This window comes from Phragmites australis, chromosome 14 (genome assembly GCF_958298935.1).
Source record: "Phragmites australis chromosome 14, lpPhrAust1.1, whole genome shotgun sequence".
NCBI lineage: Eukaryota > Viridiplantae > Streptophyta > Magnoliopsida > Poales > Poaceae > Phragmites > Phragmites australis.
In genome coordinates this window covers 16,266,423-16,290,964 of record NC_084934.1, presented here as the reverse complement: position 1 = coordinate 16,290,964, position 24,542 = coordinate 16,266,423, and the positions used below count along the sequence as shown (strand labels likewise).

Genomic DNA, 24,542 nt, shown 5'->3' with positions numbered 1-24,542 from the left:
CTGTTATGTTAAGCTCATATATATATATATATATATGTATATATATATACATATATATAGGACACATACTAGTTTTCCTATATATATAGGACACCTATTCTATACTCCTAGGAGTATGTACTCCCACATGCAATATACCACCTAAACAAACACTTTATACTCTTTTATCATTTTTAGTATACTCTAATACTAATTCTAAGATACTCCAATATGAGTTGTAAGAAAAAAATTCAATGTTAGCCTTTCATTTTTGCTATATACTCTTTTTTATACATAAAAGAAGTATATACGCAAATTATGATAAAAATCATGGAATTTCATAAAAAATTTCGTGGGATTTGTATTGTAGTATCTTATAATTACTAATGAAGTATATTTAAAGTGATAAAGAAGTATAACACACGTGTAAAAGTGGTATATGAGAGGTGAAAGTACATACACCCAGGAGTACATATTAGTTTTCCTATATATATATACATATATATATCTATACATATATATATCTATACATATATGTATACATATGTATGTATATGTATGTATGTATATGTATGTATGTATATGTATGTATGTATATGTATATATGTATATATGTATGTATATGTATATATGTATGTATATGTATGTATATATGTATATATATATGTATATATGTATATGTATGTATATATGTATATATGTATGTATATGTATGTATGTATATATGTATGTATATATATGTATATATATATATGTATATATATATATATAGCAAACGCAGTCTTATGGTCATTTAACATGCGTATAGCCCTTAATTAGGTACAGATTCAGTAAATGTCTGTATGTGTTTGATGCTGAAGAGCAATGCTATGTCTTCTTCATAGCCATCTATATTAACTTTAACATTGTCTGGAATAAGGCATTTCCATTGAAACAAAACTCGCATGTTGCTCCTGAAGTCAGAAATTGCCAAAGCCAAGACCCCTTATGCAGATTCGGTGACATGGGAATATCTCCTCACCCTAATGCAGCGCTAGGTCGAGGCTTGTGGTAACGAGACCCCTTATCACTGCTGCTCCTCATCATAGCCATCGATCCACTTCAATGGCTCCTCGACCTGGCCATAGAAGTCGGAATCATAAGTCGACTCAAAGGGCGCTCCCCACGCATGAGAATCTCCATGTACGTGGACAACACAATGATTTTCATTAATCCAAAGAGGGAGGACATCACGGCCTTGGCCGGAATCCTCAACCTCTTCGGCGAAGTCACTGGCCTCAAGACGAGCTTCCACGAGTCTCTTATCGGGTCTCAACTAACAGCCTGATGTCCCTTATCCGTGCGCATGATCTAACGTCAATCATCATGGACCGGCTATGTAGCTTCGATTCGATTACCTAGTTTAGTTACCGCTCTTCCTAGTTGTTCCATCGACTTGTAATACCCTTCTAATTATTAAGTGTTGTGGTGTCCTTTGGGGCATCGTGTAAGACTATATACTTGTTCTCCTACTTAATATAAAGATACGCAGCTCTCCTGCGTATTTGTGAAAAAAACAAATCTCTTGAGCGCCAATCAGATGTGTGTCACTGGACCTTGACTCCATACTCACAGATCTACCGGCGGCACGATCGCAATTCCCAAATCTTGCCATCCCGCTAGCTATCAGAAGACTTAAAAGGTTGATTTCCAGCCTTTGGTGGACAAAGCCTCTGTCATCTTCGTACGCTGGAGAGGGAGAAACCTACGCCTTCTGGCCGGCTGACCCTTGTCAAATTAGTTCTCACCTACCAGCCAATTTATTTCCTCACGGCCTTGAAGGTGCCCAAACAAGACATCAAAGCAATTGATAGCAGGCAAATTCAATTCATCTGGTTAGGAATTGAGGCTCTCTCTAGTGGGAAAGTGCAAAGTTATTTGGAAACGAGTGTGTAGACCAACTAGCAAGAGAGGACTGGGAATCCTATGCATGGGTAACTTTGCGAGATTTCTTTTGCTCCGCTGGGTATGGCAAGAGTAGAAGACGAGCATAAACCATGGTTGGGTACGGAAATCCCATGTAATAAGATGGATATATGCTGTTGTTTGCAACTTCCACGACTAACTCCATTGGCAATGGCAGGAAGTCCTCCTTCTGGCATGCGGCTTGGTTGTAGGACCAACGACCAAAGGACATAGCCCCAAACATGTTCAATATCTCTTAGGAAAAAAATAAAATAAAATAAAATGGTGTGGGATGCCTTCACAAACGACTCCTGGATCCGAGACCTCAACCTACAATCCAATATCACGGTGCAACACAACTGTAGAGTTTGTGCAGCTCTAGACAGCCCTGCAACACATGCACCTACAACCAAACACTCCAGATGACATTACCTGGAAGCTCACAAATCACGGAGAGCACAAAGCTGGATCAGCCTACAAAGCACAATTCTTTGGGACAACAAACACCACAGCACATTAGTATGGAAGGTGTGGGTGCCACCGAAATATAATGTTTTTGCTTGGCTTGCAATACAAAACCGACTCTGGACATTCGATAGACTAGCGGTCAGAGGGTGGCCCAACAATATTAAGCAGGAGGTTGCTAGAAACAACTCGCCACGTGCTTATCACAGTGGCTTTCACACCCTAAGTTACAATTACAACCTCAGTCTCCGACACACAGTGCATCAATGGTGGTCCGATATGGCGTTGGTGCCAAACGTTTCAAATAGAAGATTACAGTCACTCATCATCCTTACATGATAGGAGGTATGAAAAGAGTGGAATGCAAGAATTTGTTTAGCACATGGAGCAATCTTCGCATATGCTCTTTGCAAAGATCAAGGAAGAAATGAGAACTTGGACCATAGCAGGAATGAGGCGTTTAGCACGCTTAATCTAGGGAGAGTAGCCCTTTGTTGTGCGGCCTCGGGTCTTTTTGGTAAATTCATCAGGCCTAACCCACTTCTTTTTTAATATAATAGATAGCTTTCCTGTTGATTCTTTATAAAAATTCATTTTAATTTTTCTGGACAAGACGATAAACTTAAGCTGAAGACAAGTGTCAGGAAATGTTTTTTTTTCTTTGAACGAAACACATGATATGGTTCTTTGCTGAAAGCAATCCTCAACCAATTCAGCAAAATCAGGTGAGGGCACACATTTTTCAACCAAAAGGTGAAATATCTAGTCTTCTTCCATATTTATACTTACTCTTTAATTAACTCGTGGTACATATATACAGACTACAAATCTTGAAAGCGTCCTAGTTTGCCTTGTGTGAAGAACATATGGGTGGAAATGTATACACTCGGGTAACATGCCGTTATCAAGCCGAAAGTTTATCTGGATTTAGAAATCCAAATGCAGCAACAAGCTGAAAGTTTTTTTTTGGCTTCTCATAATGGACAGGCTTAATACAAGAAACCTCTTGCGGAGGAAAAGATTCAAAGTTGAAGACAATAACTATGCTTGTGTCCTCTACAATAATAGCGTTGAAGAGACTGCTTTTCACTTATTCTTTGATCGCCCCTTTGCCTCTAGATGCTGGAGGATCATCAATATCACCTGGGATCAGAACCTTATTTTCTTTCCAATGATCATTCAAGCAAAGCATGATTACCTATGGTCCTTCTTCATAGAAGTTTTCATTGTTGTGACCTAAAACATATGGAAACAAAGAAATGACCAAATCTTGGAAGAGTCCCTACCTCCCTCAATAGTTGGAAGGACAACTTGGTTCATGAATTACTATTACAATCCATCAGGATGACTTTTGATCTTAGACTTCTCGTCTCTTCTTGGCTTTCATCTCTGGCTTAGATAGGCCTTAGTAACCTCTCCAGAGACTTTCTTCATGGAAGTGTCCCTTTGGCTGTCTGTAAAATGTCAAAATGTTAATTCAGATGTTTGGTCACTTCTTTTAGGATATTTGTCCCTGTTTTCTAGTCTGCTAGTTTAATTTCAGAGTTATATAGTGATAGGCTTTCTTGTTCCTGATTTTCTTTCCCTTATTTTTTTTCTCCCTCTTAGGGTCTTGTACACAACGTTTTGTTTTTGCATTCTTTCTTTAGAGGCTTCCTCTAGTATTTTCCTAAAAAAGCATGCCGCTATCAAATGAGTATGCTCTCGAAGAGATGAATGATTAGGAGTGAATTATTTCATTCTTACATGATTGTTTTCCTTGTTTCAGTATCCACTCCTACTCTTTTCACCCTGTCTTTTTTCTGTCTCTGTTGCTTTGAGAACGGAGCAGTCCATGGGTTAGGCTGACCGAGAGTAAAGGCATGACGGCTGCTGCAGATATTTGGGAGCTCTATTGCTTTTTCTTTCTTACCCGATCCCGTCATTCTCTTTTCATGAACTCAGGAAAAACGACCTCTCAAAAAAAAAAAAAAAAAACCTCAGAAAACGACGTGCGGCGACACATGGATCATCGATTCATCCTTGTAAATATCCTCTCATAATGTTGTAGAGCAGGTCCTGAGTCCTGACTCACTTAAGGAACTAGACATTTAATAAAACAAAAATCGCCGTATAAAAATGACTGCATCTGCATGCAGTAGGCAGTACACGTCAGCAACCATCTAAATATCTAAATAGAGAACAAAGGGGCGAGAGAAAGTGACACTGGAGTGAGAAAAAAATTGTATTATTTAACTTATGTGCCCATAATAACTTTATTTTATCTGTTAATTAAAAAATTGTACTAGTGACTAGATAGCCTATTAAGCATGTTTGGTTGATGTGGTGGCCGTCATGGCAAAATTACCACTGAGGACTTCTTTGGAGCACATGAATGACAAAACGCAAAAATAGGAAACACATCAAATTTTGATTATTGAGGGATGTAAATCAACTGGTGTTAAAATTGATTTTGAAAATTAAACCAAGTCCATATATAATTAATGGGCGTAAATTGGACTTGTTCCGGTTAACGTCACGGAACCGGATAAGATCCCCGTTATCACTGCACTACTAGTGTGACGAAGAAGCAAGGGATCAAAGCATCCGTATCGCGAGTTGGCGACACGAGACCCCAGCAGACTCGAGAGCCCGCGAGAGAGAACCCCGCAAAGCGCCCCGCCCCAGTCGGCTCACGGACAGAAAAGGAACAGGATTCACTTTGTCCACCACCGCCGCGGTAGAGGTCGAGTCGAGCGAGAAGAGAGGGAGGGAGGATGATACTGGTGGCCGTCATGGCGGCGCTGCTGGAGGAGTACACGGCGGCGGTGGCGCGCGCCGTGGAGCGCCTGCTGTCCGCGGCGGCGCCGAGGCGCATCCTGCCGCGCCGCGTCCGGTTCCTCGTCCTCCGCAGCCTACCCTTCGCGCCGCCGCCGCACCACGCCGTCCCTGTCCTCACCGCTCGCTGATCCTGCCGCCGTTTGGAACGCGGGAGAACTTAGCCGGTTCGTTTCGTGTGGAGTCTGGAGTCTCTGCAAAGTTCCTGTAAATTCAAATCCCCGCGTTCCAAATAGGACCCATCCGAGTTCAGGTTGCTATGCTTGGTTTAGTTTCTCTCTATCCTTTGAATAGATTCGATGCATGGTTTGCTACGCAGCTGATGGCCGGTGAGCCAACCGGGTAGATAGACGAAGCGCACGTTTGGAATTAATTCGTATTTCACCGCGTATTTTGGCTCTTGGTATTTGCAGATGTACAAATCTTTTTCGTATTTTCGTGGAAACAACGTGAGCAGCCTGATTTCGTACTTGTTCTTGGTTAAGTTAACAGATGGCATTGAGCATGTCAAAAGGGGGGAGCAAAAGGACTGAGCGGCGCTGGTGCCGGTCGCCACGCGCCACGGCGTGCGCGGCGCGGGGCCAGCTCAAGGGGCGGCGGCGACACTTGTTCTGCTGGTGCCGGCGTGAAAGTCCTTTTCCGCTCTTGTGCAAGCCTGCCTGCCTGCCTCTGCCTGCCTATATCCTCCAGAAGCTGGATTTATGCGCGCCCTCCTCGCCATTGGAATTTGGTGCGCCCCAGAGGAATGACGGACCAGATGACACACCGAGTGCGCCGTGAGGTTCTGCTTGTCTTTTGCCTTGAAATGTAGCATTGCGCTCACCACGGAAATGCGCGCATGATCTGCCTAAAGAAACACGGCCACAGCTCAATACATCCTTCCTACAGTCGTACTGCCCGCGTGGACGGAATAGTGTCCAGCGTGGTGTCAGTGCAGCGACGTCAGCAACGTACCCGCCTGGAAGGAGCGCGAGTGCCAACTCGGTCAGACTTGATGCAAGCTGTTTAGGGGCGGAGTTTTGTGAAGTAAACAGGGGCGGAGTTTTGTGAAGTATTAGTGCCATGAAACCTAGAGCTAAGTGGCGCGCGTGCCATAAAAAAATTGGAGTCTCTCTCCCCGACATGACCTCGTCCTTCTTCCCTCCTCCACGTTGCCCTCTCCTCACTTCTATCTTGGTCGTCGCCCTCTCTTCCTCTCCCTCGCACTAACTCGTCCATCGCCTTCGTTGTTGCTTGCCTCAACACAACCCTGCCTCGCCATCATTCACACCATAGACACCGCTACTGATGGGATTCAAGTTGCCATTGATAATTTAGCAACGACCGTCCTAGATACAGGCCTCGTCTAGTAAAAAGGAAGGAGATGTTGCATGTCAGCATTCCTGAGCCGCACCTCGCCTGACTGCTAGCCTACATTTTTGAACTTGAGTGCATGATTCGTTGATCATGTTTTATATATTTATGCTGATGTCAATCCTCATCTCCACTAATATAAAGAGGAAGTTTTTTCCTCTGCCACCCTCCCTTCTAATAAAAGACCAGAGAAAAAACAAAAAGAACATCGCGAGGGAAAAAACACTTGAACGAAACCGCTTCTCCCCAGGAACGACATGCAACATGCCCACCATTATTTCTCCCCATTTAGTTACCATCCTCACCCCATTTCCTCCTCTCGTCCACCTGCCCTCGAACTGCCTCCCTCGTACTGCCATTGTCAAACCTAATCGACTAAGAAAGACGGGTAGACCAGCACTGCGATATCACAGGATTGAGGAACTTGGGGATCATCATGATGATTTGGGGAGGTGCAATGGTTCATTTGACAATAGGGGAGAAGGAGGAACTGTTGTTGATATGTCCTAGAGGTAATTATAGGTTTGATTATGTTATATTTATATTTATGTACTTTTGAAGAATATGTTATTTTTATTTCATAGATAATTATCATTTATGTTGGCAAACAAGTATGTGCTTGCTAGTGAAGCTCTTTGTTTATACTATAATGTTATTCTAAATAATCCATGGTCTCATATTATAGTGATGATTGATAAACCAACATATGTATTGATTGATGATCATATTTCACGGATCATAAACACAGAGATATCAGATCAATAATATGAACATATGTTAGGGAACATGGTGTTGAATTGACCCATCTCAAAACATTACTGGATTGTCATGTAATGTGCTATTGGTTGTAGTTTCGGATGATGTAACCGAAGGATCCTTAGACTTAAGATCATCATTGATCCCAAAATGTGCAGTAACATGCTTAGGGGTTGCAAAATGTACTCTGTAATTGAGTTACAAATGTAGTTTTTGGATATGCTATGAAACATATTGTGGGGTGTGAGCGATCAAGATGGAATTTGTTCCTCATAGATAACGGGAGAGGTGTCTCTAGACCCCTCAATGTGGTTAGAATAAGAAAGTGCATGTGCATGCTAATGTGATTAAAGAGTTAATCATGAGTTAGTAATCCACTATAAGGATAGCACACATCCTGCCTTGAGGGTGAGCAAAGTGTATGTTTATATCAAGATTTAGCTAATATGATATTTGTGTGTGTTCGAGAGTTAATATGACTTGTGGTTCAAAAAGAGTTTCCTAGATGCATCCAATTACACATGAGCCTAATAGGTCACACAGTTATTAGTAGGATGGAAAACTAATTCGGATTGGATCCACACGTAGGCTACACGAATAATGATCTGTAAGAGTTTAGAGTACTAATGGACGTCCAACATAGAAACCAATTAGCGTAATCTATATAAATGGAGGTGTTGGGCTATAGGTGAGCTCCCACCCCAATCCCTAGCTGCTACCTCCACTGGATCACTCCATGAAACCCTAGCCTGTGAAAACGAGTTACCACCCGTCTCTAGAAATAATTTTTGTAGTAGTGCTCGTAAATATCCTCTCAGAATATTGTAGACCAGGTCGTGACTCACTTAAGGAACTAGACATTTAATAAAACAAAAAACGCATCTGCATGCACTAAGTGTTAGAATTATTGAGGTCGATCTATGTAATAATTTCTAATAAATCTTAAAAGTCCATATTGTAGAGAGGTGATCCATATTGAGATCCACCTTTTATTAGTACTATACTACTAATGGAGGTGGAGGTGGGGGTTTTTTCTCTCATATATATGCAAGGACCCCACCTCTTTAGGAACACATACAACATAGACTGCTAATTGAGAGTAGCCTTAAAATTGGGAATATTCTCATTTAGTCAGTCTATATAAGAGTTAGGGTTTTGCCTCTTTCTCTTTTTATTGTGCTGCTGCTGTAGTCTACTTCATCCCGGCGTTGGCGTGCACCGGCAACTGGGAGAGCAGATCTTCGAAACCCTCGCTCTTAAGATCTTGCACCGGGAGAGGGTGAATAAGGTTTTTAGGAAGCACTCTGCGCGACTGCTCAAGTTCTTCACCACGGCTCGTCTTCCTGATAGCTTGGGCGCTGTCTGCTGTCATCATCAATAATTTTGGCACGTCGTCAGCAGGATCGATCATGCCATCAACATGGTACAACCAGCATCCTCAGCAATCTTCACCACGCAGGACCAGTACATAAAAATCATATTTCTCGTACTTTATTTCCTACAATTCTTAATTTTGAGTATAGTAGATCTAGTCATATGTAGTGATTTCGTACACATATCTAGATTATGCTATGATGATATGATCATATCAGTTTATCAGTTTCTGCTTATAAATTATTTATAGATTAAATTAAATCTATAAGTGTCTTATATTCCATCACTAGACAGGGCACATCAGCAACCATCTAAATATCTAAATAGAGAACAAAGGGCGAGAGAAAGTGACGCTGGAGTGAGAAAAAAGATTGTATTATTTGACTTATGGTCCATAATAACTTTTTTTTATCTGTTAATTAAAAAATTGTACTTGTGACTAGATAGCCAATTAAGCATGTTTGGTTGATGTGGTGGCCGGCATGGCAAAATTACCATTGAGGTCTTCTTTGGAGCACATGAATGACAAAACGCAAAAATAGGAAAAACATCAAATTTTGATTATTGAGGGATGTAAATCAAATGGTGTTCAAATTGATTTTAAAAATTAAACCAAGTCCATATATATTTAATGGGCGTAAATTGGACTTGTTCCGGTTAACGTCACGGAACCGGATAAGATCCCCGTTATCACTGCACTACTAGTGTGACGAAGAAGCAAGGGATCAAAGCATCCGTATCGCGAGTTGGCGACACGAGACCCCAGCAGACTCGAGAGCCCGCGAGAGAGAACCCTGCAAAAGCGCCCCGCCCCAGTCGGCTCACGAACAGAAAAGGAGCAGGATTCACTTTGTCCATCACCGCCGCGGTAGAGGTCGAGTCGAGCGAGAAGAGAGGGAGGGAGGATGATACTGGTGGCCGTCATGGCGGCGCTGCTGGAGGAGTACACGGCGGCGGTGGCGCGCGCCGTGGAGCGCCTGCTGTCCGCGGCGGCGCCGAGGCGCATCCTGCCGCGCCGCGTCCGGTTCCTCGTCCTCCGCCGCCTACCCTTCGCGTCCCCGCCGCCGCCGCCGCACCACGCCGTCCCTGTCCTCACTGCCCGCTGATCCTGCCGCCGTTTGGAACGCGGGAGAACTTAACCGGTTCGTTTCGTGTGGAGTCCCTGCAAAGTTCCTGTAAATTCAAATCCCCGCGTTCCAATAGGACCGATCCGAGTTCAGGTTGCTATGCTTGGTTTGTTTCTCTCTGTCCTTTGAATAGATTCGATGTATGGTTTGCTAGGCAGCTGATGGCCGGTGAGCCAACCGGGTAGATAGACGAAGCGCAGGTTTGGAATTAATTCGTATTTCACCGCATATTTTGGCTCTTGGTATTTGCAGATGTACAAATCTATTTCGTATTTTCGTGGAAACAACGTGAGCAGCCTGATTTCGTGAGAAATTTTGGTATTTGCCACACAATTCGCTTGCCTATCTGAAATTGCCATCCAATTCGCGTGCCTTTGAGAATATAACACTGAGCACGCGAATTTCTTTAGAATGCGACATCCGCGTCAACACCTTTGACACGAAGATATCCATTTCTCAATTTCGTTCTTCCTCTCCACCGAATCGAACCATTATGCCCCTGTGTACTGTTCACTACCCGCGCCTATGGAGTTAGCGTGGACCTGCCATGCTGGTGCGAGGAGCAATGCTGGCGAGGTTCAAACTATGGAATTTATGAGCTTTATGTGTTTTATGGAATTTATGAGTCTATATGTGTTAGAAAAATTTGAAAGCAACTTCTTATTGAGGAATGTAAACTGCTATGTTCTGCCCTGCTATATAGAAATTTTAGTGAATTTATCGTCCAAGAATGCAGTGGGTCAGCGCCAAAGAAATTGGTACGGAGGTTTAGCAGTCCAGCACCAGCAATGCAGAGAGTATGGGGAGGCTGGCTGGTCGTCACTTCCGCGCCAAATACTTTGGCGCGTAAAGTACATTTCTCCACGCCATAGTATTTGGCGCTGAACATCTGCATCTCCGCGCCAATTTCTTTGGCGCAAACCCCCTGAATTCCTAGCAATGCCAGTTTGCTTTCATAGCAACTTCACAGGCTCATACAGATTCATCGAGTTTTATAGTCTTCTCGGTAATTAGGATTACAATACCATACAGGTCTATAGTTTTGCCTGACTAATTTGAATTACAGTAGCCTTTCACATCATTCACTTATTTCCTATCCTTGGAGTGATCTTCTTTGCGGCTTTCTTTCTCGAGGATCTTCTTGGTGTGGCCATTTCCTGACTTGTCCCTTCTCCACCATCCTTATTCAATGCCAACTGCCTGATTAAATTCAGAATATGTAAACTTTCATATAGGGTCAACAAAAGCAACAACAAATTATCGTTTTCTTACTGCCTTGTGATAGGTCCTAGATTAGCATTGCTTAATTCATTTGTTGTCATCTTCTGCCTTTTGGATGTGCTAGTTTCTCCTAGTGGTCTCCCAATCTTGGCACGACTCTTCCTGTATATGGAAAGAAAAGAAATTGTAGTGCATAATGCAAATGGAAAGCAAACATATTAGGATATGATTTTACCTTTTCTTTTTTTACCATTGTTAGGGCACTTTGAAGATGTCTACCTATGGCCTTTGCCTCCACAACTCTTACAGAGGACTTGCCACTTGCCTTTGGTTCTATGCTTGCCTTTCTCTAAGCATCCAAGTATCCTATTCTTCCTTTATCTCCCCACTGCTCTCTTTGCCATAGGTGGCAACAACTTGAAGCCAAGGTCCACTTTGGGCCACTGGGACTTATCTGTTAGAGGTTGAATTACACCTACATATGCTAGCCTAAAATGGTACACAAAATAGTAAGGATGAAGATACTCGACTATCTGGTGATTTCTAATTGTTGTTTTGACTGCCACTCCCTGCAAGAGCATGTGTGGTTACTAAGATTCACCATATGCCTAAGTATCTCATGTTCATTAGTGATTTCAGTCACCTCTGCTACATCCCTACCACCTTCAGTCACCCTCAGGTGGTTGCAACTCCTAGTCATTGCATTGAGTTGACAAACTACAATAGGGAGCATAGTACCTTAAAGCCTGTCACCTATCTTCCTCCTCTTTCCTTCTCCAACACCATACAGCTGCCACGCTACAATAGCCCATGGACAACCCTCAACTGTGCAATAACCCCTGAACCTATCTGAATCAGATTTCTCTATTCGTAACTCAAATTGTCCCTTTATAGCATGCTGTCTCACTGCTGACCTGAATTCATTCATTGAAGAATATGTGCTTCCAACTGTCATTGAGGGGTCCTCCCTATCATAAAAAATAGCTCCCTCGCCAGGAACAAAGTCATTCATCGGTAGCTCTACACCTTCAAAGTCCCCATCCTCAACAACAGATTCTTTCTCCTTCTCAGCTACAAGCCTAGCTTGCTCTGCTCTATCATCCTCATCTCTCAAACCCAGATATGAATACATTTCATCTTCCCCCATCACTGCTAATGCACACCCTATCTGCTTTTCTGGAATTGGAACAATCTCCAGACTATCCCAATCAACAACAGTCGGAACTTGCACATTAGATAGGCTGCCTACTTCATTGCTTGACCCTTCTCGTGCAATTACTTTCTCCGTCACAACATTACTGATGACAACCTTATTTAGCGCTGTAACAGTTGAGGTACTAACCAACTGACCAGGTTTGTCGACAACATCGACAATTAAAAATAACCTCTTCTCACCGCACCTCTCAGAGAATGCGCGCAATAAAGCCATATTGTCCTCAATTTTTGTTTCCATTCCTGTGCTCTTGTCAAATCCACTCGCCACTGCCTCTTGACTGCTGCCCCACTTCACCCATGATGCAAAATCCTTTTGCAAACTCTCCAATGAGCAGCATTGATAGTCCACAACCCACTCGTCATATTTGCGCGACACCAGCTCACAAGTTCCATCATCAACCTTAGCATAATAATCACCAAACGAAACACAGAGGCTAAAAGTGGCATCGGGATCTATCCTACCAAATACGAAAAAGAAAACAAGACAAAAAATTATTTACCTTTTTGCCCAAATCATCCGTGTTCCCACCCGTTTCTTCCCTAACCCGAGCTACAAGGATGGAGATTGGGGCTTACCCGGGAGGAACCTCGCTAGGAATCATGGAAGCCACCGAGATCCGCCCTTGCTCAAGCAACCGAGACTTCCCTTAGAGCAGCCCTCAAGAACCCTAGCTCAAACTACAGAAAGAGGTCGGGGGTTTTTATTTCGAGCGGTTGGATGGTTGGGGATCGACAGATTTATCCTGAATACATAGAGGTTCCACGCCAAGCAGTTTGGCGCGGGTAGTGAACAGTACACAGAGGCATAATGGTCCGGTCCGGTAGAGAGAAAAAATGAAATTGAGAAATGGGCACCTCCGCGCCAAAGGTGTTGGCGCAGATGTTGCATTCTGAAGAAATTCACGTGCTCGGTGTTATATTCTGAAAGATATTCGAATTGGATGGAAATTCTAGAGAAGCACACGAGTTCGATGACAAATACTAAAATTTCTCCTGATTTCGTACTTGTTCTTGGTTAAGTTAACAGATGGCATTGAGCATCTGGGGGGGGGGGACAGAAGGACCGAGGGGCGGTGGTGCCGGTCGCCACACGCCACGGCGTGCGCGGCGCGGGGCCAGCTCACAGGGCGGCGGCGACACTTGTTCTGCTGGTGCAGGCGTGAAAGTCCTTTTTCGCTCTTTTGCAAGCCTGCCTACCTATATCCTCCAGAAGCTGGATTTATGCGCGCACTCCTCGCCATTGGAATTTGGTGTGCCCTAGAGGAATGACGGACCAGATGACACACCGAGTGCGCCGTGAGGTTTTGCTTGTCTTTTGCCTTGAAATGTAGCATTGCGCTCACCACGGAAATGCGCGCATGATCTGCCTAAAGAAACACAGCCACAGCTCAATACATCCTTCCTACAATCGTACTGCCCGCGTGGACAGAATAGTGTCCAGTGTGGTGTTAGTGCACCGACGTCAGCAACGTACCCGCCTGGAAGGAGCACAAGTGCCAACTCGGTCAGACTTGATGCAAACTGTTTAGGGGCGGAGTTTTGTGAAGTACTAGTGCCATGAAACCTAGAGCTAAGTGGCGCGCGTGCCATAAAAAAATTGGAGTCTCTCTCCCCGACATGACCTCGTGCTTCTTCCCTCCTCCACGTTGCCCTCTCCTCACTTCTACCTTGGTCATCGCCCTCTCTTCCTCTCCCTTGCGCTAACTCTCGTCCATCGTCTTCCTTTGTTGCTTGCCTCAACATAGCCCTGCCTCACCATCATTCACACCATAGACACCGCTACTGATGGGATTCAAGCTGCCATTGTTAATTTAGCAACGACCGTCCTAGATACAGGCCTCGTCTAGTGACAAGGAAGGAGATGTTGATCATGTCAGCATTCCTGAGCTGCACCTCCCCTGCACTGCTAGCCTGAATTTTTGAACTTGAGTGCATGATTCTTTAATCATGTTTTATACTATGTTAATGGCACTAATATTTATGCTGATGTCAATCTCCATCTCCACTAATATAAAGAGGGAGTTTTCTCCTCTGCCACCCCCTCTCATCTAATAAAAGACCAGAGAAAAAAACAAAAAGAAAATCGCGAGGGAAAAAAACACTTGAACTAAACCGTTTCTCCCCAGGAACGACATGCAACGTGCCCACCATTATTTCTCTCCATTCAGTTACCATCCTCACCCCATTTCCTCCTCTCGTCCGCTAGCCCTCCATGGCTGCCTCCCTCATACTGCCATCGTCAAACCTAATTGGCTAAGGAAGACGGGTAGACCAGCACTGCGATATCACAAGACTAAGGAACTTGGGGATCATCATGATGATTTGGGGAGGTGCAATGGTTCATTTGACAATAGGAGAGAAGGAGGAACTGTTGTTGATATGTCCTAGAGGTAATCATAGGTTTGATTATGTTATATTCATATTTATGTACTTTTGAAGAATATGTTATTTTTATTTCATAGATAATTATCATTTATGTTGACAAACAAGTATGTGCTTGCTAGTGAAGCTCTTTGTTTATACTATAATGTTATTCTAAATAATCCATGGTCTCATATTATAGTGATGATTGATAAACCAACATATGTATTGATTGATGATCACATTTGACGGATCATAGATACAGAGATATCAGATCAATAATATGAACATATGTTAGGGAACATGGTGTTGAATTGACCTATCTCAAAACATTACTGGATTGTCATGTAATGTGCCATTGGTTGTAGTTTCGGATGATGTAATTGAAGGATCTTTAGACTTAAGATCATCATTGATCCCAAAATGTGCAGTAACATGCTTAGGGGTTGCAAAATGTACTCTGTAATTGAGTAGTTACAAATGTAGTTTTTGGATATACTATGAAACATGTTGTGGGGTGTGAGCGATTAAGATGGAATTTATCCCTCATAGATAATAGTAGAGGTGTCTCTAGACCCCTCAATGTGGTTAGAATAAGAAAGTGCATGTGCATGCTAATGTGATTAAAGAGTTAATCATGAGTTAGTAATCCACTATAAGGATAGCACACATCCTGCCTTGAGGGTGAGCAAAGTGTATGTTTATATCAAGATTTAGCTAATATGATATTTGTGTGTGTTCGAGAGTTAATATGTTTTGCTAGGTACCGCTATTGACTTGTGGTTCAGAAAGAGTTTCCTAGATGCATCCATTTACACACGAGCCTAATAGGTCACATAGTTATTAGCAGGATGGAAAACTAATTCGGATTGGATCCACACGTGGGCTACACGGATAATGATCTGTAAGAGTTTAGAGTACAATGGACGTCCAACATGGAAACCAGTTAGCGTAATCTATATAAATGGAGGTGTTGGGCTATAGGTGAGCTCCCACCCCAAACCCTAGCTTCTACCTCCACTGGATCACTCCATGAAACCCTAGCCGGACGCACTATGCTAGCACACTGATGCATGATGTTCTATCCCTAGACGTTGGATACCTTGGATGCGTTGTTGCTGTTGTTGCGGTGATGATCGATGATGAGGACGTGAGGTTGCTGTTAGGATGATCGTCCACTTTCAAGCGAACACGTGATTGCTAGGAGGAGACATTCAGTTCATGATGAGATCGACTACTTTCTCTATACCAACGTGCGTGATGTTAGATTGGGCAGCTCCAACTCTTGTTTTGGTACTCTACGCATCTAGTGATAATGATTCATTATCTCCTATTAATATGGTTTTCTGGTTGAACATGATAATTTTTTTTGATTTACACTATCGTAGGATATCCATAACCCAACAAAAACATATCGCGGCAACAACTTCTACTAGTGACGAGGGTGATCCCACTGACGGTGACTTACGACTGCGAGCGTGGCAACGACGGTGGCGACAGAGAGTCAATCGGCGGAAAGTTCATTGACGGTGAGAGTGAGCCAATCGGTGGAGCCGAAAAGATCTCCAACTGATTCCCGCAACTGATACAACAATGACGGTGTGCCCATCGAACACGGTGTCCAGAACGACGATAATGACAACCCCATCACTGCTACTGTCGAGTCCTTTGGCGGAGGCATGGCGTAGGTGGAGATCACCCCATGGCTGACGGCAACGAGCTCCACTATGTCTTCGTTGTGCCCCACAGCATATCCATGGACCATGGTAGATGGGTATGTGACGTGCAGCAGCGTTGCCTCGCTCCCTTTAATCACTAGGTACAAATTGATTCATCTCCTTGATGATTACCGAATTAGAAAAAAAGCCATATATACAAGAGACAACCATGTGTTTGAATGTTGTGTTCCGATTCTTCCGATAGTTCCAATAGTTGCAGAACTGAGGAGCATTGCTCAATTCAGTGAAATGTTGGTTAAATGTTGCGTGATGCAGTTCATGTTAATTTAGAAACTAAAAAATCGATGTACGTTAGGAATTCGAATGGTAACTTAGATCTATCTGTATGCGAGCCTTGAGTTTGTGCTAGGTCATGTATTCACTTGGTGACAATTAAATATCTGTTTATAAGGTGTATCCAAATAAAAGTTCCTCGCCATTTCTGGGGTTTTCTTGTGCACAGAGTTTACAGGTGGATAATTTTACGAATCTCCCAAACAGGCCCTTGCACAAAAATAGTTTGTGATGGCCACACCCAGTTAGCTAAGCAGGTTAAATGAATAGAAAAATCTCATGGGTTACACAAATAGAAATATCATGGACCTTTTTTTTCTGTGCTCAATAGCCATTTTCTCTTCAATACTGTAGTTCTAGAATGCCACATTTCTTACATCTAGGCTGGACTGGAGCATATTTAACATAGCACTCTGTTACGTACCTTCAGCTTAAGTCTATATTGTAATTTTATTCTTTTTTTCTTTTTTTTAACAGGACCTTTTACCCGGTCTTCTTTGAGACCTCTTACGGGGAGGTGCGACACCCGGGTTCGAATCCGGGTGGGCTCGGCTGCAACCGGCAGCTTTACCACCACGCTCCTTGCGTGTTCGCTTGTAATTTTATTCTTGTGAACACCATCTAGCATTTTGTTCTGACGGACAAGATGAACACCATTTAGGTAAGCATGATTTTTGATAGTAATTTTTGTCATTTTAGGTGAGTCTTCTCTAAAAGGAAATTTTGTCAATGTATGTCTTTTTTGCACTTCAACGATTATTGAACATCTTTCAATATAAGCTTCTTTGTCTGTAATATATTCCAATACAGATTAGAAACTCTACTCTGTGCGTATTTGTATCATCTTGATGTAACGATTAGAGTCAATAAAATATTCTTTATCGAAAAGAATGAGTAAACAAAACATAATAATTTTAAGCTAATAATTAAGTTTTCATTGTGACACATGGTTGATCTGCTAGTCAATACTTATATATTAAAGCTCCAAGAATTAAAGTGATTCTAGGATCCAAGTACTGTAGCTATTGGTCATGGCATTGTAGCTACTATTCACGTGGGTCATATATATGTATATATACGGATACTAAATACGTATATGTATATATATATGTACATATACATATATGTATGTATATATTAATGTATATTTATATGTATAATATATTTTTTGGAAATTCCAGAAAATAGCGAAAGGTATAATAGTTATATCGATAAATCGGTTGAAATAATCTAAAATGCACAGAAAAATATCTAAAACTCAAAAAAAAAATGAAACAAATTTTGTTAGGTTCGTATTACTGTCGTCTACCTACTAAAATTATGTGCATGCATAAAAATAATATTGTTTTCCTCATAATTAAATGAATGTCTTAAATATTAATAAATTCATAAATAAATATTGAGATGTCTAAAATTAGTAAACATAATTTTTTTAGATTTCTTTTGTCATATTCTGTGAAAAACCACGCCAATCCGCTAGTAGACTTTTAAGATGCAGAAATGCCCGTATTAGAGATGCCCTGAGCAACATTCCCTAAACAATAATTTGGTACCAACCAACGATTTAGTTGTTCGGCCGTCAAAAACAATTGCCAACGTGGCTACCGCACCATCTTTCAATTGTCACATGGTCTCAAATTGGTCCACGAGAGTGCAGTGCACCAGACAACAAGTAACCGATCAACTGGGGCACTTTGCCCGCGCGTGGCGCGGCCCAGGAGAGCAGAGAACACACCGAAAGGAAGGCCATGGCGAAGCCGACCGTCGTGCTCCTGCCGGTCTGGGCTTCCGGCCATTTCATGCCCACGCTCGAGGCTGGCAAGCGCCTCGTCGCGGCCCTCGGCTCCGGCGTCTCCCTTACCGTGCTCGTCATGCGGCCCCCGACGCGCGAGTCCGCGTCGCAGGTCGCCGCGCACGTCGCGCGCGAGTCTGCTACCGAGCCCGGCGTCGGCGGCGGCTGCGAGGTGATCTTCCATCGCCTCCCTAGCGTAGACCCACCCACGGACTGCGTCACCGTCGAGGAGTTCACCTCCCGCTACATCCACCTCCACGCGCCGCACGTCAGGGCCGCCGTGGCCGCGCTGCCGGCCCCCGCCGCCGCGCTCGTCGTCGAATTCACCTCCACGACCATGCTCGACGTCGCCCGGGAGCTCGGCGTCCCGGCATACGTCTATTTCGCTTCGTCTGCCGCCATGCTCGCGCTCATGCTGCGGCTGCCGGCGCTACACGAGGAGGTGACCGCGGACTTTGGGGAGATGGAGGGCCAGCACGTGCACGTCTCAGGCTTGCCTCCGGTGCCGGCGTCGTGTATGCCGCAGTCCGTAATGAGCAAGAAGAGCCCGAGCTATGCGGACACCGTGTACCACGGCGGACGCCTCACGGAGGCCGAAGGAATCATCGTGAACACCGCAACGGAGCTCGAACCGGCTGTGCTGGCGGCGATCGCCAAAAGCCAATGCACGCCTGAACGCCCAGCCCCGCCGCTGTACCCAATCGGCCCGGTGATCCCATCGGACGGGGCATCGAGCAACTATGACTGTCTCCAGTGGCTCGACGTGCAATCGCATACCTCGGTGGTGTTCCTCTGCTTCGGCAGCCTAGGATTCCTCAGCGCGGAGCAGGTGAGGGAAGCAGCCACGGGCCTTGAGCGAAGCGGGCAGCGCTTCCTGTGGGCTCTGCGTGCATCGCCGACCGTGGAGTTCCGCCACTCGTCGGACGCTAGCATCCTGGATGACCTTCTTCCGGATGGGTTCTTGGAACGGACAAAGGAAAGGGGGCTCGTGTGGCCGGCGTGGGCGCCGCAGCGGGAGATCCTGGCGCACCCCGCCGTGGGCGGCTTCGTGACGCACTGCGGCTGGAACTCGGTACTCGAGGCCCTGTGGGCCGGCGTGCCTATGGCGCCGTGGCCGCTGTACGCGGAGCAGCACCTAAACGCGTTCGAGCTCGTGGCCGCCATGGGCGTCGCGGTCAGGATGGATGTTGACAGGAAGAGGAACAACTTGGTGGAGGCGGGGGAGCTGGCGCGGGCGGTACGGTGCCTTGTGAGCGGCACCGCCGAGGAAGAGGAGGGCAAGCGGGCGAGGGAGAGGGCCGCGGTGGCGAGGGACGCGTGCCGGAAGGCAGTGGCGCGCGGCGGGTCTTCCTACGCTTCGTTGCACGGCGTCGCCGCGGCCTTGCGGCGTCGGTTGGAAGCGTGAGGGGACGCGAGGTGACCACCTCGATAGGCATCGGAAGCAATTTTTGATAGTGGTGATTCGTACACGTCGCTCGCTCATTCCAAATTTTGATGTACCTCAGTTCAGGATACACAAACTACACACGCAGGCCAACAATCTAACGTTGAGGACTTGGCCTTCGCTTTCTGGTTAAGTCCCCAAGAGTCCAAACACATAGCAGTGGTGGACCAAGGACTTGCAGTATATGCATTCCAAACTTCGAATCTAATAAAAATTGGGCGAAATTGATGATATAGCACAATTTTCGAACCGCTTTGCAAACATGCAATTGGAATTTATGCTCCTACTAAAATGCAATACTTTGTTCTCGTATCTCGCTTCGTTTACCACGGGTTTCCTCCCTTTTATCTTTCTCCTCACCATCGTCGCCGTCACAACGCTCCAGTCGTACGTCCCCTGACGTTCTCATCCATGTCCCCGGCTCCCTGCCATTGCTCCACTTCTGCACTCCAGACCATGCTATTTTTTTTTCATTTCTCCTTGTTGGTCTGGGTGACCAGGGAATTGGGAATCAGTGGTTTGTTTCATGGAGTAATTGTTAGAAAATGGATAAGCTATGCTAGTATAAAATAAAATTTTCTCTATCACGTTCAACCAAGAAGTCATATGAGTAAGTGATTATGGATCATTACTACTAGACGCACAGCGCAGTGGAAGAAAAGTTGGAGTAGACCGATCTAACATTGTGCACATCAATACAGGAGAGGCAGCTCTTCGATTAGCTTCGAGCAGGTGCGTCGTGCTCCTCGACCAGCTTCGAGTAGGTACGTTGCTCCTCGACCAGCTCTGAGCAGGTACGTTGCTCCTCGAGTAGCTTCGCGGCCACGAAGCGGAAGTAGTCGATCACATCGATCACCTCGTCGACCACAAAGAAAAAGTAGTCAATCTCGTCATAGTATCCTTATCACCAATCAGCACCGCAGCAGCACCTGCATGGTATCCACATGTACATAGATGAAACACCGTACGTCGGTGTGCTAGCACCGCGTTCAGCTAGGGTTTTGTAGGGAATTCGGAAAGAGGTGGCGGCTAGGGTTTTTGGTGGTCAAAATTGATGCGCCCACGGCCCCTACCTCCTCTTATATAGAGCACGTTAATAGGCCTTTAATCACATTAAAATCCATCATGACTCTAAATCCTAATGGAAATTTAATCATATTAAATCTCACTTACAGATTCAATCTGTATATACGATCGTCTTTAAGGTATATTACCAACAGTAATTGGGTCACAGTAAGGGTGGATGGTTGGACTCTCGAGCGATTAGAATGTTAAATTAGGCTACTCAGCTCTTTTAGGCTATAAGTGTGTACCATTTGATTCAGTATACATTGTATACAATGGATATTTTTCTCAAATTTTGGGCAGCAGTGAGGTTCGCTCCGATACATAGTGATATACTTGTTGGATAATTGCATATTTTTTATTTAATTGAATTCCTAAATAAATCATGAACACAAACGGATAAACTAACATAACAGAACTACACATATAACTCTCAAATGTACTTGATAACATAAACATCAAAGCGTTGGTCAGCATGGCAAACAAGATTAAATAAAGAATGATCATAGTGAACGTACCAATCGATAATAAGAGACGTAGGAGCCCCTGTGATGATGATGCAGAATGTGATAACAAATAGGAAGCAGATTGCAAGCAGTTGATAGCGACGTGGAAGCAGATCACGAGAAATTGTGTGAAGCTCTTTCCAAAACCTATATTTGCCCTCTCCCGATGCAGGAACCCAAGGACAACAGGTTCTAGCGGCATGCTCTCTGGATTACCGGTGCACGCCAGCACAGCAAAATGGAGTAGTCTACCAATGGCGACGTAGCAAAGAGAAAAAGGTAAAACCCTAAATCACATATTTCTTTTATGGCGATGGGCGGTAGGTATATATAGAGAAATGCGCGTGGTTGAGCATGCCACGATTGGACTTAATTACATGCCACGATCGGACTTTTAACTGACACATTATGTTCGCCTCAGCCCTAGCTACAAACCAGACTAGATCGGACCGATGAGGCGAGGCGAGCAAGCACCAGATCTCAAAGTTCCAAAGAGATTTGCATGTTCCCACTACAGTTTGATATAACAGTGGTTCGATGGAGACCTGTTAAGGTTGAACATCCATCTAGAGCTTTAAGCTACACTCATTCCTAACTTATACAATGGACTATGCCTTGAATTGCAAGTTCTGTGCAAATAAGTCATTTCACTTAGACTCATAACTGATACTTAGATGCCAGTAGGTTACCCCTCGGATGGAGCATATAATTTGTACGTACTCATTGGCCTCTTCATGAGCTTATTAGAGACTACTCAAGTCTCACATTGTAATATCCCGAGTTTTAGCATTTAGATTTTAGCAAAATTCACTTATTTTATTTTTTTAATTTTAAAAAACACAGAATTAAGGAAATATATATTTGAGTATACATACTTGTACGTGTATATTCAAATATATTATTTTGGCTAAGTATTCTAAAGAGCACCAAATTAATTTCTAAACTAAACCTTGCAATAAACTGATTGTATGCATTTTGGCTTATTTGTTTTTATGGTTCTTTGACTCGAGATTTGAATTTGAATGTCTCTCAAATTCAATATACTTCTTAGATTCAATTCAGTCAAAATCCAATCAAATCCAAATCTTCTAAATTCAAACGTCTCCCAAATTCTAGGGCTTTATATCTAAATTCTAATTCAAATAAACTTATTTGAATTATTGCCACACCCAAATCCAATTCCAAAACTAAATTCAAATAAATATATTTGAATTTACCCTAATCAAATTCCAAAATCTTTTCTCTTCTCGGGCCGCCCCTCTCCTTTCCCTTCTGCACAGCCCAGTCCCGTATGGCCGAACCAGCAAGCTGGCCCGGCACCCCTTCTCTCGTGTCCACCGCACGCATGTGTTGCGATGCACTCCCCCCAGCCCAGCTCCCACGCTCGCCTGACCCAATGCTCACACGCACTCCTAGACGCAGCCTGGCCGCTTGCTCTCTCCCATCAACCCACGGACCCCACCGCTTGGAGTTATCTCCCACCTCCAACTCACCACACCGTGACGCTCCTAGTCAAGCCACCACTTCTGCTTTCCCACGCCATCAAAGTCAACGACTTTCAGTTGTTCTCTCTCTCTATCTCTCTCTCTCTCTCTCTCTCTCTCTCTCTCCCCCTCTATCTGTCTCTCCCTCTCTCTACTTGGCATGCGCGACCCGAGATGTGGCCTGACACATGTGACTTTGGTGACCACCATGACAGCTGGACGATGCCTGTGCTGCCACCTCTGCATGATTTTTGGTAGTTGTCACCACCGAGATGAGCAACACACCACCACCTCATGCTCCCCCCTCCTTCTATAAAACGGGCACTTCTGCCCCCCCCCCTTTTCCCCTTCTTCCCACTACTACAGAACAGTACATCACTGTCAGTTTTGGAGCCAGCAGTGGGTAACGGGCAGTTATAGTCGGGGACTATCACTGTCGGCTCCGTGGACCGGTAGTGAAAGGGGTTATCACTGTCGGCTGAAGGATTTGGCCAGCAGTGATTCCCTGGATATTACTGCCGGTTGGTGGTTTCAGCCGGCAGTGTTGTGCCCCCTTCTACTCTGGCCCTGTCCTCCCTCTCTGTCCTCGATCTTATGTATCTCTCTCCCACTCAATACATGCATACAATGAGACATGTAATGTAAATCAATAATAAAGGCACCTTCATTAATACATAGTAATTCATGTCATACACATATACATAATATGTCTCACAGGTCACCCCCCGAAAAGTCGGTCGAGTTGAGCCAGTCTAGTATCCCTCTACCTCTCCTGCGATGAGGACCACATGTCCGTACGGACAGCTGACGGCGTGTGTAGATGCAGGGATGCCGGGGGGGGGGGGGGGATGGTGGTGGAGTAGAGGACCCGGCCACGACTGATCGACTGCAGCATCACCTAAGCTCTAGGCTCGCCGGCGTGTCAAAGACATCGAAGTCCGACTCCTGATCGCTAGTACGTTTTGAGCATTCGGCCTCTTCCGCAGCGCACTGACGAGCCACCCTCTCGTCCTTGTCCTCCTGGGCACGCTTACAGGACACTGCTTCTTCCTCCTCCGTAGCACACAACTGACGGGCCAGTCTCTCATCCTCCTCCTCTTGGGCGCACTGACGGGCCACGACTTCTAGCTCCTCCTTCGCATCATCGTTGGAAGGCCATTCTATCGAAGAGTCATTCGCTGGTACCAACTCCGAAATACACCTTCATTAATACATAGTAATTCATGTCCTATATTAATATATAGTAACTAATGTCCTTCTTTAAAATGGTGTCATTTGGCGATTTATAAGCCGTCTAAGCCTCTGGTAGACTTCCTCCTTGTCGCATACTCTGTACTAGATGGTACGGTGTAATATGAAGGTTTGTCACTGGTCGACAGTACGATTGGTTCATGAAACTCGCCGTTTGGTTGATAACATGTTCTATGAAGAACCCGGCGATCTGTTCTTGAAGGAAATTTATTTCTACATGTTGTAACTCATTTATGCGTAGTTTGGAGAGCTGCATTTGAAGAATTGAAAGAATTAGTCCTTGAACATGTGTAGAAATTGAAAAGCAAACATCAATATGTTATTTCGTACCTCAAGATCAGTGAACCTGATAGCGTCTCCGTCCGGGCTGAATCCA

General features: G+C 44.4%; 1 protein-coding gene across 1 annotated transcript; it reads left to right on the top strand.

Annotated features, from left to right (window-relative positions):
• The first annotated feature begins 18,266 nt into the window (after positions 1-18,266).
• LOC133891724 (anthocyanidin 3-O-glucosyltransferase 2-like) lies at positions 18,267-20,093 on the top strand. Its single transcript, XM_062332462.1, has one exon. It carries the CDS (start codon positions 18,373-18,375, stop codon positions 19,819-19,821), a length of 1,449 nt encoding a protein of 482 aa, XP_062188446.1. The 5' UTR covers positions 18,267-18,372; the 3' UTR covers positions 19,822-20,093.
• The last annotated feature ends 4,449 nt before the right edge of the window (positions 20,094-24,542 follow it).